Source organism: Solanum tuberosum, unplaced genomic scaffold, assembly GCF_000226075.1.
Source record: "Solanum tuberosum cultivar DM 1-3 516 R44 unplaced genomic scaffold, SolTub_3.0 scf00016, whole genome shotgun sequence".
Lineage (NCBI taxonomy): Eukaryota > Viridiplantae > Streptophyta > Magnoliopsida > Solanales > Solanaceae > Solanum > Solanum tuberosum.
The window spans coordinates 1,775,358-1,790,385 of NW_006238942.1; the positions used below are offsets into that span (position 1 = coordinate 1,775,358).

General features: G+C 30.8%; 1 protein-coding gene across 1 annotated transcript; it reads right to left on the reverse strand.

Moving 5' to 3' along the window:
* Nucleotides 1-3,948: 3,948 nt before the first annotated feature.
* On the reverse strand, nt 3,949-4,849 carry LOC107063244 (WAT1-related protein At1g60050-like). The gene is made up of 3 exons (XM_015314870.1): nt 4,682-4,849; nt 4,181-4,275; nt 3,949-4,108 (listed from the first exon to the last, which is right to left on the reverse strand). The coding sequence occupies exons 1-3, from the start codon at nt 4,847-4,849 to the stop codon at nt 3,949-3,951; spliced, it is 423 nt and encodes a 140-aa protein (XP_015170356.1).
* Between the last annotated feature and the right edge of the window lie 10,179 nt (nt 4,850-15,028).

Consider the following 15,028-nt stretch of genomic DNA (forward strand, 5'->3'; position numbering starts at 1 on the left):
TTCATTGATGCTAATCATCTTTCGACTCAAAGTATCTACACATGGAATCTCCTTTCGGTCTCATCTAAATGTCAATCCTAAACAACCTAATGCCTTACTCTATTCTCTCTTTCAATAATTGGGCAAATAGATTTGACCGATAACCTCTCTTTCAAGCAAGTTGTAGACATCAAACCTAAATTGCTAGTATTGAACTAATTACGCACTCAAATTAATCTCTTTCGAGCGTCAACCGGATATCAAAAGTAGGAATTAAGTTTGCAACCTTAACCCATAGGTTAACCTCATGGTAATTAAACCAAATTCATGTATGAACAACAGCAAAATAGAGCATAGCACCATATCCACTACATTAAATCAACGCTCAACTCCATTTGAGCACCCATAGATCTTGGGGTTTAGCCACCCATCACAAAAGGCAAGAAAATTATACCTTCCATAAAAGCATCCATAGATAACATGAAATCAAGCAATTAAGAGTAAACCAACTTTTGGATTCAACTTCAATTATCAAATTCAAAATCCAAATTGTAAAACCCCCAAAAGCTAGAAAAGTGTTCTTCAAAGGTTAAGTGTTCTTCGAATCTCTATCTCAAGAAAAAATCTCTACTTAAAACATCAAAAAAAAAATATACTCTAAAAAAAACTCCTGAAAAGCTCTCCCAAAATTGTATCCTTTGGGCTATATATACTTTCCAAAAATCTACCATGTGATTGACTCTACGATATTAGTCGGGTTCGCCAAACATACTCGGTGAATCATCCTTCACTCCTCAGCTTGCCTTGTAATGCTCTAGGCTTTATGTGTTTGAACCTCAGTTGGCGAACTCGGTTGAGTCAACCTTTCACATTTGGCGAATCATCTGAATACCACATTAGATCACCTTTCGAGCATTCAATCTTTGCACTGCACACTATTAGTTTGGGCAATGTGTATCAGGGCCGCCGTTCTAACCTAACTCATTTCCTTCTCTACTAGAGTATGCCGACCTTCTTTAGTAGACACAAATGATATGCATTGTAAATTTGGGCGAGGTCGTGCTCAATTGGCGATCCGCTCTTCATGTTAAGCGATCAACTATGCTCATTTTGCACTTCTTTTTGTATTTTTGTCATTCTTTCAAACGTCAGTCCTTTCCTTATCCAATTGTCTTCATAGCTGCAAATCATCAATATTGTGTTATAAAGGACAAGTTTAGGCATTGAGGACACTAATTATTGAGCTAAATGGACCTTAAATGAATGTATATTTACCACTCATCAGGACATAGCTAAGAGAATTTGCACAGACCACTAACACAAAAGAACTCATCCCTAGTTTGGACCCGGCGGTGCTCAACATAATAGTCAAGAAAATAGTGCAAGCTCCTATGGCAACCTTCACACCCATCTCTCTTTCTTCCTCTCTTTTTTTCATCTATTAAGATGATAATGAAACAAATTCACAGATATGAAAGGGCTTTTGGACAAAAAGTAAATGAAGAACGGAGTTTTTTCTCACAAGGCTTAAAACTAGTCCTTACAGAATCAACAAGCTGACGCAATGTACAGGCTATATGGATAAATAATTTCCTTTTATTTACTTGGGTTTGCCCTATTTATGCAGGAAGAAAGTTGATTGAATACTAGGATGGCATGGTTATTAGAGTGATCAAAAGAATGAATGGATGGCAAAGAAAAATGCTTACTAGTGAAGGAAGAGTGGTTCTTATAAAGAGTGTGCTTCAATCTCTTCCAACTTACATTTTATCGGCACTCAACCCACCCAAAGGTTCTATAAACTTAGTGGAGAAGCACATGGATAGATTATTTTGGGGATCCACTACTAACACTAAGATGTACCATGGGAGCTCATGGTCAACTTGTGTTACCCAAAAAATGAAGGTAGTATAGGTATTAGAAGCTTGGTTGATATCTCTAACACCTTAGCTATTTAAAGATGGTGGAGATTGAGAACTACTCACACTCTTTGAGTTGATTTCAAGAATAAAATGTATTGTTCTTATAAATGCATTACTCAAAAAAGGTTGATCTCAAGTAATTCACAAGACTGAAAGAACTTAGTTTGGGCAAGAAGTATAGCAGAAGAAAAAATTAGGTGGAATATTAATTTGGGGAACTCCAACTTCTCGTGGGACACTTGGACTAATCATTGTCCCCCTAGCATCAATTCCTACAGTGTGTTGTGATGGGTTACTGGCTAAGGTGTTTGTTAAGGATTTTATGTTGAATAGGACATGAGATGAAAGAATATTTTCCTGCGTGCTACCTTCTAACATTGTGCAAGATATCAAAAATATTGAAATTAGCACTACGGATCAAGATGATCGATGGTCCAATTTGGATGGCCACTGAGGATAAACTGTACTCTAATGGTTCTGCCTGACACTTGGTCAAACCCATCAAACAGAAGGAGGAGTTCCTTAATACTTTGTGGCATAAAGTTGTTCCTTTCAAGATCTCTTTCCTGACTTGGAGACTGTGTAAGGGTAAACTATCTTTCAATGAGACCATCGTGACATTTGGGATGCAATCTAATGCAGATTGCTATTGCTACACTAATTAGATCACTGGTTCGAATTCGTCACACCTTTACTCATGGAGATGAGGCCAAACACATTGGCGCCCCTCTGGGAAATGTTCACAAACCTGTTGCTATTAGAAGGATATTTCAAAATTGGTGGAACTTGAAAGCTAAAAACATTGTTCAGAAAATGATTCTTCAGATTGCACCTATCTTTATTTCCTGGGAACTATGGAAGCTATGGACTTCAAGATAAAATGCATCAAAAGTAGATGTAGTACAAAATTTTGTGGAATATGACTACTGCTATGAGGATTGTTTTTCTTAACTATACAATTATGGATAATTGGCCTAATATGTGTGAAAGCATAGACAGTACATCAAAAATGATCATTAGATATGTATTTTTAGCGGCAATTAGCACTTTTTGTATATGTTCTTAAAGCCTTTAGCGACATTGGTTCTAATGGCACTTAATTAATGCCGGTAAAAACTTTAGCGCTCTTTATTAATATCTATATTTATTGCCGCTAAAAGTTGTTTTTGTTGTAGTGAGAGAAGCTACAGCCTATGGTCATTATCAACTTGTCACATGGCAATTGTCAAAAATGGGTAAATATAAAGTGAATGTGGATGGAAGATACAACGACAAAGCAGCTGGTATTATCAGAAATAGCGACGGAGACTTCATCGAGGCATTCTCAAAACCTATCCAAAGTACTAGCAACAACTTTGCAGAAACTTCAGCTGTCAGATTTGCTGTCAAACGGTGTCCCGAAAATGTCTTGGATAATTATATAATTGAGGTGGACTATCATTATCACCAATATGCTCATCAACAAGGCTACATCTAACGGTAAGTTGAAAAGGATCTTTCAAGATATTGTTGCTCTATCTTATCAGTAATGCTTCGGTTAATTTTCGTTATTGCTATAGAGAGGTCAAAAGTTTGATTCAACTTGCTTTTGTGATGAGAAGATAAGAAGGCATTTTTTTTTTTTACATTACTATAATTACTCCAAACAAACGTGAAGAAAACGTAAGCAGCTAATTAATTTATCCACAAATGTTCCATTACATTTACTCGTATATAGTCAATCAAGACCAAAATTAAGAGAGTACTTACCCTACCAAACCAAGGAAGAAGTCATATGCAAAATAGGGAGAAACGTGAATAATGGCTTATAATATTTTTTTTAAAAACATAGATATTACTTGAATCTTAACCCTAACCAAGGTAGATATATTAGAAAAATGTAATACATAATTCTTATACTCTGATCCACATTATCATACATACTCCACTTCGTTATTTCCATCACAATCAAAGTATTCTTATAAATTATAAGAACACCAAGTCTTTGCAACGAAGGGTTTTAAAAAACACACCCTCCGTTGGTTGATCATTAATTATCTTTAATATCCTAGACCTGTGAATCTTCTTCTTGTTGTTCTTGCAGAAGAGGAACTCTTTCATCAGAAGTAATCACGTTGCCTTTCTTGTTTTTCATTGTCTCGTCTTCTTTGAGTTGTCCCCATAGCGTGGTGTAATAACCAAGTCCACATATACATGCACTCAACATGCTGCACATGATATTCATCCATGTAAGCTTTCTATTTACATCACGTTTTTTTACAATTTAACTTTAAACTTACCTTCCATAGTGGAAAGTCGCAGCAAAGAGCACACAACCACAAGTGCTGGCAAATGGAACTCCCACAGGCTTGAAAAATAGGGCATAAGAGGGTCCCTTCAAATGCGAGCATCATATTTGAACATTGATACGTATTAAACTCCCGAAAATTGCCTATTATGTATCAAAGCATTATCACGTTATTAAAATTATCTAATTAATTAATGATTAAATTTTACTCGTAGTATTTTTAAATTAAGTGAGCTTACAGTTAAAACTATGACAAGAAGCTCCATATCAAGTTTAAGTTTCCAAACCCTAAGATCTTTTTCCATGAGTAGAGCAAGTAGTGCAGATTGGATCGTTCCAAATAAGGTATAGAGACAAGTTATTTTCATCACATGTGGATGCTTCTTGCTAGTTCCGACCTGAAAACAATTATATATATATATAATTCATTTAATATATATTTCAGATAGATACAAGAAATAAAATAGAAAAATAAAAGAGATTTATTTATTACCTGAATAATGTTCCATATGACAAGAGCAAAGGAAGCAGATGCAAACAAGAAGCAACCAAGAACCCAATTCTCATGTGTAGAAATAAAGATGAAGAGGTGTGGTGACGTGGCAAGATGAAGAAAAGATGGAGAATATTGTTTCACCACTGGACCTTTGTAGAAAGTCATTGCTAATATTCCCACTATTGATATTAAGCTCCCAATCACTCTTACTATACTTCCTTGCTTCTTCATGTCAATTCTTATTTTCCTACAATTAAAATAGTTATGCTCTTTTAGGCCTTATTTGTTTTTATTTATTTTCAAGATTTAAACATTTGAATCTGAATGAAAAAAGTATAAAATTTTCTTTATATACATAATAAAAAACATAAAATTTAAATAAAAACACTAAATTGATTTAATATTATATCAACAAAATATTTTTAAAATTTTATATTACAATTGGTGATGATGGTGATGACGGATGATTTTGTTTGTCGATGTTTGTCGATTTGGGATGGTGTTGACTGATCATGATTCATGATGGTGGCTGTGGGGAGTATCTTATGATATAGTGGTTGATAGTAGTGACTAATTGTGGTTGATGGTGGTGGTGGTTGATAATTCGTAGTGAATGATACAGATAGTTGATAGCGGTGGTGAATGATAATGGCATTTAGCGGTATATAATGTTGAAGAATGGTGGTAATTATCTATTGTAGTAATTGGTAGATGTAATAATAGTGATGAAAATTCTTTTAAATAATGAATGAAATTAAAATTGGATAAATCGTTGTTTGCGCTAATATCATATAAAAGTATGTGATTGTGTTTGAAATAACCATTAAAGCTTTTAACGTGGGTCGGCGTATAGCCCACTCTATATATGACGCATCATCTCATTTAGAACGATCATAAATGAGGTGATCATACTAAGCACTAGCTAGTGGTAAAATAATTTAGAGAGAACCTGAGAATAATGGCAATAATGAAAGAGAAAGCAGGTATCATGTTGGCTGCACCACATGCTACTATTGGAGAACTATAACTTAGTCCCGCAAATGCTAGATTGTGAGCTATTGTTACCCTGCATCATTATTTCATTACATATATATATTATCAAATGACTAATAATCAACATCAAAATTAAGAGAATTTATATATACTTACCCTATTAAACCAAGGAAGAAGGCACGCAAAACAAGGGGAAACGTGAATGATGGCTCCTCGGTCCTGTGTTTACAAATTATTGATCAACACGAGACACATTTTATATATCTATGGAGAAGAAAGAAGTATGAATATTATGTCGTACTTGTTATTTCTGTGGAAAAGGATAGAGAATGGAATAAGAATTATAAAGGTAAGAGCGTTTGTATAAACCACAAACACAAAAGAACTCATCCCTAGCTTTGACATGGTGGTGCTCGCCATGATCGTCAAGAAAATGGTGCAAGCTTCTATTATAATCATGGATGTGCATGGCAACATTTCTCCTATGGCAACCTTCACACCCATCTCTCTCTTTTTATTTTTGTTTGTGTGTGTGTGTTTTTTTGTATCACAACCTTCCCTATTTATGGAGGTAAATTAATTCAATTTTTGGATAAATAAAAGAATAAAACAAGGGAACCTTTGATGGAAGTGATAAGCTACTTGGAAAAGAGAATTAGCTAATTGATCAGTGACCCACCCATGCATGGCATGGAAGGAGGAAGCAATAATTGTTTAATTGTTGATTTTAGAAAATTTCTTCATATTAGTTTGCCCTACGTGGAATCTGAGAGTAGGTATTAGCCAAGAATTAGATTTGTCCTAAGTTGGTCTAAATTATTTTATATATTGATTATTGATTAGTAACCCCATAAGGTTTAGGTTTGTGGCTGACATAAATTTAACCACAAGAAAGATTATTTGATTAGCCGTTCTATTGGAAAGAATGCAAGAATTTGAATAGTTTGTCATATTTAAGTACGTAAGCAAAAGAACAATTGAAATTAAAACGTCATGCACGTTTCTGGATATAAATATGTGGGCGCCTTGTCAGCTTTGGACGGACTACTTGTGTCACATTGTCAAGAAGTTGGTAGTCTCTTTTTTTTTTTTTTAATTATTTGAGTTTGCACTTGGTAGTAACTCGGGGTGTAAATATATATCGTATCGTTGAAGATAAGGAAAGCTGAAGCTATATGTGGCACAAGTTAAACAATGTGATACAATCAACATGTATAACTTTAAGCGTTATAAAGTTAAAGAGTCAAATTAGGACTGGGCTGCTAAAAGTTGACTAGGATGTTATGTCTTGTGCTAGCTGAAGTTGACTAGGTTAAATTATATAATTGCAATAGTAGTAGTAGTCAGTCACTTTTCTTGTAAATTGTATATTCTAAGTGTAGCAAGCTTAGGACTCTACAATTCACTCATATAAAAGTCGGATTTATTCTCAACTTTAATTTTTTTGAATTTGTTCAGATTTTTTCGATATAATTAATAAAGTTGATACAAGTATATTCTTTTTACTATGTGCTCATTCCCTATATCCAAATCAACCCATCTGGGCAAGATATTAGCAGATGCTAGATACCCAAAGTCAGTTCAAGTATATATCAACTTTTTGTAGGGCGTGAATCCAAATTGTGATACTCCCTCTATTTCAAAAAAAATGACACAATTTTCTTTTTAGTCTGTTTCAAAAAGAATGATCCCTTCTTTTTTTTTGCAATACTTTAACTTCAACTTTCCATGTGGCATGTTTAAGGCCACAAGATTAAAAGACATTTTAGTACATTTGACATAACTTTAATTTAGAACCACAAGATTAAATATTCTTCCTTCTTTTCTTAAACTGCGTTCCAAGTCAAATTAGGTCATTCTTTCTTAAACGAAGAGAGTATATTTTTTGTTGAGATAGGTGTCACCATTATCAAATAAAGATAGATTTAAAGAGAAAGAAGAAGAGAGGCGAGCAATAACCGTAAATATATGTGAAAGGTGCAAATTAGTACTTAGACATATAAACAAACAAAATCTTGAGATCCATGTGGTCTTCATTTTCAGAGCTCTGGCCTCTGTGGGTTTACTTTTATTTAAGTGGCAATTAGTTTTTTTTTAAAATTGTATACATGTAATGTCGGGTAAATTTAGTTTGATTTAACTTTTATTAGTTAAAATCAAACCAACTTATGATCGGATGATTTTTTTTCAATACCAAATTATTAATCGGAATTGACTTGAATTATTCATGATTTGATGTAGTTAGAAGATTTTCCTTGTACCTACTAGTAATATCGTATCTATAGTGCTTGCGATGAACCTTGTTACAACTATTTCTTTATGTTACAACTATTTCTTTATTATTGATGAAATCTAATTAAACACTTAGTTTGCAGGATTAGTGAATATTGTTTAACTAGTCAGAAAATGCAATTACTTGTATATAAACATGAACTGTGTGTTAGGGTTTTGCCCTGATTTTCTTACCATAATTTAAGATTTATTTTTTCCTTAAAAGAAAAGACAAAACATTACCATAAATATTGTTTTTACTTTTCCTGAAAGGAAAATATAATATTCTTTCATATTTGGTTTATTCTTTCCTTTTAGGAAAAGGTTTTGGAGTAGCTAGTCCTTTTCTAGTAAGAAAAGGATTTAGGACTCTATAAATATAGGTTTATTTCTTCTAACAGGACAACGATAACATCCACAATGTAGTCGTTTAAGAGTCTTGTTTATGGGGGGATTTATTCTCTCTAAAGTTTCAATGTTTTTCTTTTATATTAGTTTTGATATAATAATATTTTGATTTTTAGTATAAGTTTTTTGTTATCTAATTTTATCAACTATATGATTTGCAAATTGTAAGCTTCCGCATGACGCCCTAATTCACCTTTAGAACCCAACACTATGTTGGGTTTTTAGCAATGTGTGAATGAAAAATAAGAAGAGAAAATGAAAAATGTGGGGGAACCAATTTGGAGGGAAAATAAAGTCATTTCAAATGGAAAGTCTTTGAAAATGAAAAGTCATTTCTCCCATATTGGTAGAAGAAAGGAAATTGTTGTCCTTATATTAGGAAACACTTCATTTAGTTCTTAAAGGGTTAAGAAGAAGGTTCCCTCGCATCGTCGTCGCTCGCTTGACTTCAATTTCGGCTTCGAATTTGTATTTGGCAAATGATGTGATTGATTGAGTAATTTCCTTTCTCTTGAAAATTAATTCAGAAAGTTAATTAGTTAACAGAATTATTAGAAATTCGCGCGTAACAGTAACGTCATCTGAAGGGACTTGTTCCTTCCGAAAAGACGTTATTTTTTCTAAAAGACACAACATTCTGGAAAGACATGTCTGAACAGATGCGTTCACACTATTGTCCAAACAGACGCGTTCCTTGCTGCAATTGGCTATAAATAGAGAGGTTTTTCCCAATTTTCATTCACTGAAATTTTTTCTCTCTGCATACATTTTCTTACAAAAACAAAATTATCGATCGACTGAGTCTGTGTGTGCTCTCGTTGTTGTTCTTGCGTTCGCTGAAATTAGTGAAGTTTGAGGTACCGCTACTTCTCTAATAGTACTTAATCCGTTTTATCTTGGAAGGAATTAATTTGTAACCTCGGGTACTTGAGGGGATTAAATCTCTTAAGGATATACAGTGGGTTCTGTGGATTCGAATTATTATTTTCTATTTGTTTCATCTTTTCTCTGTTTCTGTTTTTCCTAACCTGAATACAAGAGATAACAAGCTTAAGAAATTTAATTGGTTTCTGTATTTGAGGTTTAATTTCTGGAGATTAAAACCTTTCTGGTTTTCTACTCTGTTTGAATTTTAAAATTCATTCGATTAAAGATTAGAAGAACATAAAAACTTCATCGTTAAATCAAAAATAGGTTGTGTAAGGATTTATTCTTTACTTTTAGTATTTCACATACTGAAACTGCTTGCCATTTGTGACAGGAAAAAAAAGACAAATTCAAGTCAAGTAAATGTTGGAACAGTGAGTGCTGCAAAAACATCGGTTGCACACAATCGTTCAACTGATGCCCTTGCACCGACTGAGAAACCTGCAAAAAATTTTGGTATCGACTTCAAGAGATGGCAGCAGAAGATGTTCTTCTATCTGACTACGTTGAGTCTGTAGAGGTTCATTAGTGAGAACGTTCCTATTCTGTCGAATGAAACTCCGGATGAAGAACGATTCTTCGTAACAAAAGCATGGAGGCATTCAGATTTTTTGTGTAAAACCTATATTCTGAGTGGACATCAAGATGATTTGTACAATGTGTACAGTAGTGTCAAGACCTCAAAAGAACTCTGGATGCTTTAGAAAAGAAGTACAAAACAGAGGATGCTGGAATGAAGAAGTTCATTGTGGAAAATTTCTTGGACTATAAGATAATAGACAGTAAGACCGTCGTCACACAAGTTCAAGAATTGCAAGTCATAATCCATGATCTCCTTGCTGAAGGTATAAATTTATTTAATGCCTATGTTGAACATATTAAGTTTGTTCTTAATACTCACATAATCTTTAATGTAGGATTGATTGTGAATGATGTTTTTCAAGTGGCAGCCATTATTAAGAAGTTACCTTAGTTGGGGAAGGACGTCAAAAACTACTTGAAACATAAACGCAAGGAGATGATTGTTGAAGATCTCAAGGTAAGGCTGAGAATCGAAGAGGCTAACACAAGGCCGCAGAAATGAGGTCACGTGGTAATTCAGCAATATCTGGAGTAAATATTGTTGAAGAAGATCCCACAAAATCAAAGAAAAGAAAGAAAGCATCTGGTCCAAAGAGCAAAAATTCAATGAAAACTGCTTCAATTGCGGCAAATGTGGTCATAGGGCTACTGAATGTCGGGGTCCCAAAAAAGACAAGAAGAAGGATCAAGCAAATTTGGCTCAATCCAAAGAAGAGATGAACGATCTCTGTGCAATGCATTCAGAATGCAACTTGGTTGAAAATTCAAAAGAATGGTGGATAGATTATGGTGCCTCATGTCATGTTTGTGCCAACAAACAATTATTTGCATCATATACTCCGGCACCAGCAAACGAGAAGTTATTTATGGCGAACTCTGACTACAACAAATATGATGTATAGCTACGAAATTATTAGCTACAACATCAAATTCGTCACTAATTGTTAGTTTCTAGTGACAAAATTTACTTTTCGTGCTGAAATATATGAGACACATACTTTTAGTGACAAAACATTAAAATTCGTAGTAAAGTTTCATCAACTAAAGTTTTCCACCAAAAAATGAATTGGCGCCATCTGTTGAGTAGTGTTAGTCACGAATTTAAAGTTATCGGTGACACATTATTTCGTCACTAATGATGTATCTAATTCGTGACAAATAATTTTTTGTCTTAGATTTATTAATTTTTGGACACAAAAAAATTTTGTCTCAAAAAATATGTTGTTACAATATCGACAAATTAGAATTCGTAGTTAAATCTTATAAGTTTTAGCTATAAAATTTAGATTTAATTGTGACATTTATTTTCGTCACTAATAATATAAATAATTGGTAGCAAATATTTATTGTCTCTAATCAATCTGTGATTTAGTGACAACAAAAAATTGTCACAAAATATGTAAGGTTTTAAATAGCGACGACTAAAAATTTGTAGTGAATAATTCAACTATTTTCCACGAAAAAAATTCATAGCTAAATACAATTTTTTTTCTTTGGCTACAATTGTTCATAATTACAAGTGTCAACTAACAAATAGAATAATACAAGTGTTTCATAAGAAATAAATAGAGTCCATTCGTTAATTGGCGAGGGAAAAAATCAAAACCAACGAACTCGGTCAATTTTGTAAAATAACAAAATTAAATTCATATTTTTTCTTAAATTACACAATTATAAAATACATCATTTGAAAAATACAAATCCATGTTATAAGTACCGTGAGTGTGTACTAATCTACCACTAGATCACTAATATTTGTTGGTTTATGACTTTTAGTTTTTATTTATACACTTTCATCGATAAAGACCACAAAAAAAATAATTTCTCAAGTCTTGGTCCTAATTTTTGTGCGTATCTATTGATTTTGTGATTGGTAAACTGCATAAACTAAGTCGATCTATTTTTTTCTGTCTAAAAATACGTACATATTTAATAGTGATTACACGTACGTAAAGCAACTATACAAAGATAACATTGACTTACAAATTTTGACTTTGTCAAGGTACGAAATATTTCATGAATTTATATTAACTTTTTCCACTAGTGTGTGACAATTTAAATGAACTAAAAAATGGAAGGGCAAATGAAACAAATTAACGAACTAGGGTTTTAAATATATTATAATGAAGTACTACAGTTATGGGTATCGATTATTTTTTTAAAAAAAATTAGTGATCGAATTGAACTGATTATTAGATTTCTTTTTAAAAAATAGAAATTTTAATTTTATATAAATTTATAATTGTACTGAATAATTTTTAAAATTTATAAAAATAAATAAATAAATTGACAGAATCGTACTTAATATATTTTAAAATAATTTAAAAAATATACAGTCTAATTAATAACTCTATCTATAGAGCCCATATTTTTAAACTACACCCATATTGTTTTTTTTTCACAAGAGATCTTATACACTTACTTTGTACAAATGTATAGACTTATATATACATGTATAATAGTGTATAAAATGTGTGCATATACACTTTTATATTGTTATACATAATTAAACAACACACACATATATATACACACTCTTACAATATCATTGACTAATGAGTAATTTCTAAATAAGAAACCTTAACCTTAATGATACTCTTATAGTATCATTGACTAATTAGTAGAGTGTGAACAAGAAAGGAGGCATTTATTATAATTATTTAGTGTTCCCTATTTTTAAGGAATGAAAATAAAATCCTTAGTTAACGCATTAAGAAATGGTACACCCACTTTTAAGGAAAAAATATTTTTTTCCTAATTAACTCATTAAAAAAATTGTGACTACTTTTAAGGCATGAAAATATATTAATGAAAAAAATTAACGAGCACTAATTACCAGACAATCGACGATAAATAGTCAAATAATAATAATAAAAGCAACCATTTTTAATAGAAACTGCAATACGTATACATAAATTATATCTGTTTGTATACATAATAATATTAACAACAATTATAATTGGAATTACATAATAAATACATGAAAATTAATATACTATATGTATACAAAAAAAAATCATAAAATTGACGTAGAAATTTAGTTGCTGTTTACAACAATTTTAGTATGTATAGATAAACTATATTTTCTTTATATACATAAAAATATTAACAGTAATTATAGTGGTAAATATATAATGTATGGATAAAGAGATTAATATGTTATATGTATGTAAAAAAAAAAATCATGTAATATAGTTTATGTGTACTGTAACTGCAATATGTATACATTGGTTCATATTCATCTTCATACCATTGATCTATATTCACTTAACAAATTTGTATACAATTTCAGTCGGAAATTGTATTCATTAGTCGAAGTGTATTCTTAAATTTCTTCTTTCACAATTTATGTTCAGACTTGAAAATATTATTTTTTTGGTAACTTATCTTTTATTATTAGATAGTTAAAGAAGAAAAAAAGGATTTGACATTTCTTAAAAGAAAATGAGTAATTATGAGACATTAAAGGGATAATGTTAAAAATAAAATATTTAAAGGGGATAAATTGAACAAACAAGACAAAAAATTATATATATACATAATATATTTATATAATATAAAGAAGAAATATAGAAAAGGAGATATGACACCTTTTTAACGCTTTATTTGTATTTATATTTTTTCTTCTTTTTGACCTTTTTTCTTAAGATTAATTATTTTATTATAAAAATAAATTACTTAATTTATTATAGGTAAATATTTTATTTATGGAGGAACATTTATAACAAAGATAGACACATACAATAACTAATTAATTGAACCATATTATTACCAAAAAAAATTGACCTGGTGAGATGGTTTTGAAAAGTTTAATTTTGGGTGTATCAACTAAATAATCGAAAAATTGCTATGATGTAAATTTATACAATAATCGTTTGAACCGTACCATTGACACTTTTAATTATAGTGATTAAAATTTATGTATGCCTGAAGCAAACACGTACACACTATTTTCAGATTAAATCCGAAGATAGGAATTACATCTAAATATAAATGATCCATGTAGACATGTGACTTTTTTTTTTACTGAATTTAATGTTTTACACAATTTTTATTACTTAAATATTTCTTTTATATCATAATTTGATATTAGATTTCATCTTATTTTAGTAAGTTTATTTTAAAATATTTGAAAAGTATAAAATAGAGTCACGTTTTAGGTTAAGTTCTTCATTTTTTCACTTTCTTCAAAAGATTATTATTTTTACAAATAACTAGTATACATGCCCGCATGATGCGCGGATAATATTAAAGTATTATTTCTAGTTGTTTCAAGTTGCAATGATTGATCATGTTAAATCATATTATCTTAAAGAAAATGCAACTATTGTATTCCACAATGAAACATACTAACCTTCATTCTTCTCTACCTCTAACTCCAATAATCACATCTATATATTTGAATAGAGACAACGAATCATGCAAGCATCAAATAATTTTTTGTTTCACGTTTTTGTTTTCATTATATAGTTCACGATTTTAAAATTAAATTGTCAATATTTATTTTTAATTAGTTTATTAATTTGCACGATTGAAATAAAAATAATTGAGCGTACATGCAACCTCTTTAAAAAATATTAAATTGAAATTCGAATTTATCTGATATAGAGTTAATTTCAATTCAAATTAGAGAAGATCAATATGTGACTTCCAATTCAAATTCAAAATTTAAATTTACATTTAACACTAATTTAATTAACTAATTTTAAGCAAATATTATCCTATATAAATAGTTTTTAAAAATAAAATTTATCCTTTTATAGATTCAAGTTAGAACTATAACTTATTTCAAACAAAATAATTTTATTAGTAAATTTTACCATTAAACGTAAATTAATTTTAATAAACATAATATTTTTGTAGTTGCAGTTTAGAAGTAAAAAAATTATAGAACATTTTCTTAAAGTTGTCGTCCCTCAAAATACCTACTATATATATTGTAAAAAATGACATACTTTCATATTATATTTATATTGTGTGTTTAAATGCAATTGTTAAAATAAGAAATTCATATGTATGCCATTCCATGATGGAATATATTACAATAATATCATACATATGTTTAATAAGCCTCAATAGCAAAGTAAAAATCTAAAATTAAACATTTATATCGTTAGTATATCCAAGTACAAAATTATTCAAAAAGATATTTAACTATCACAT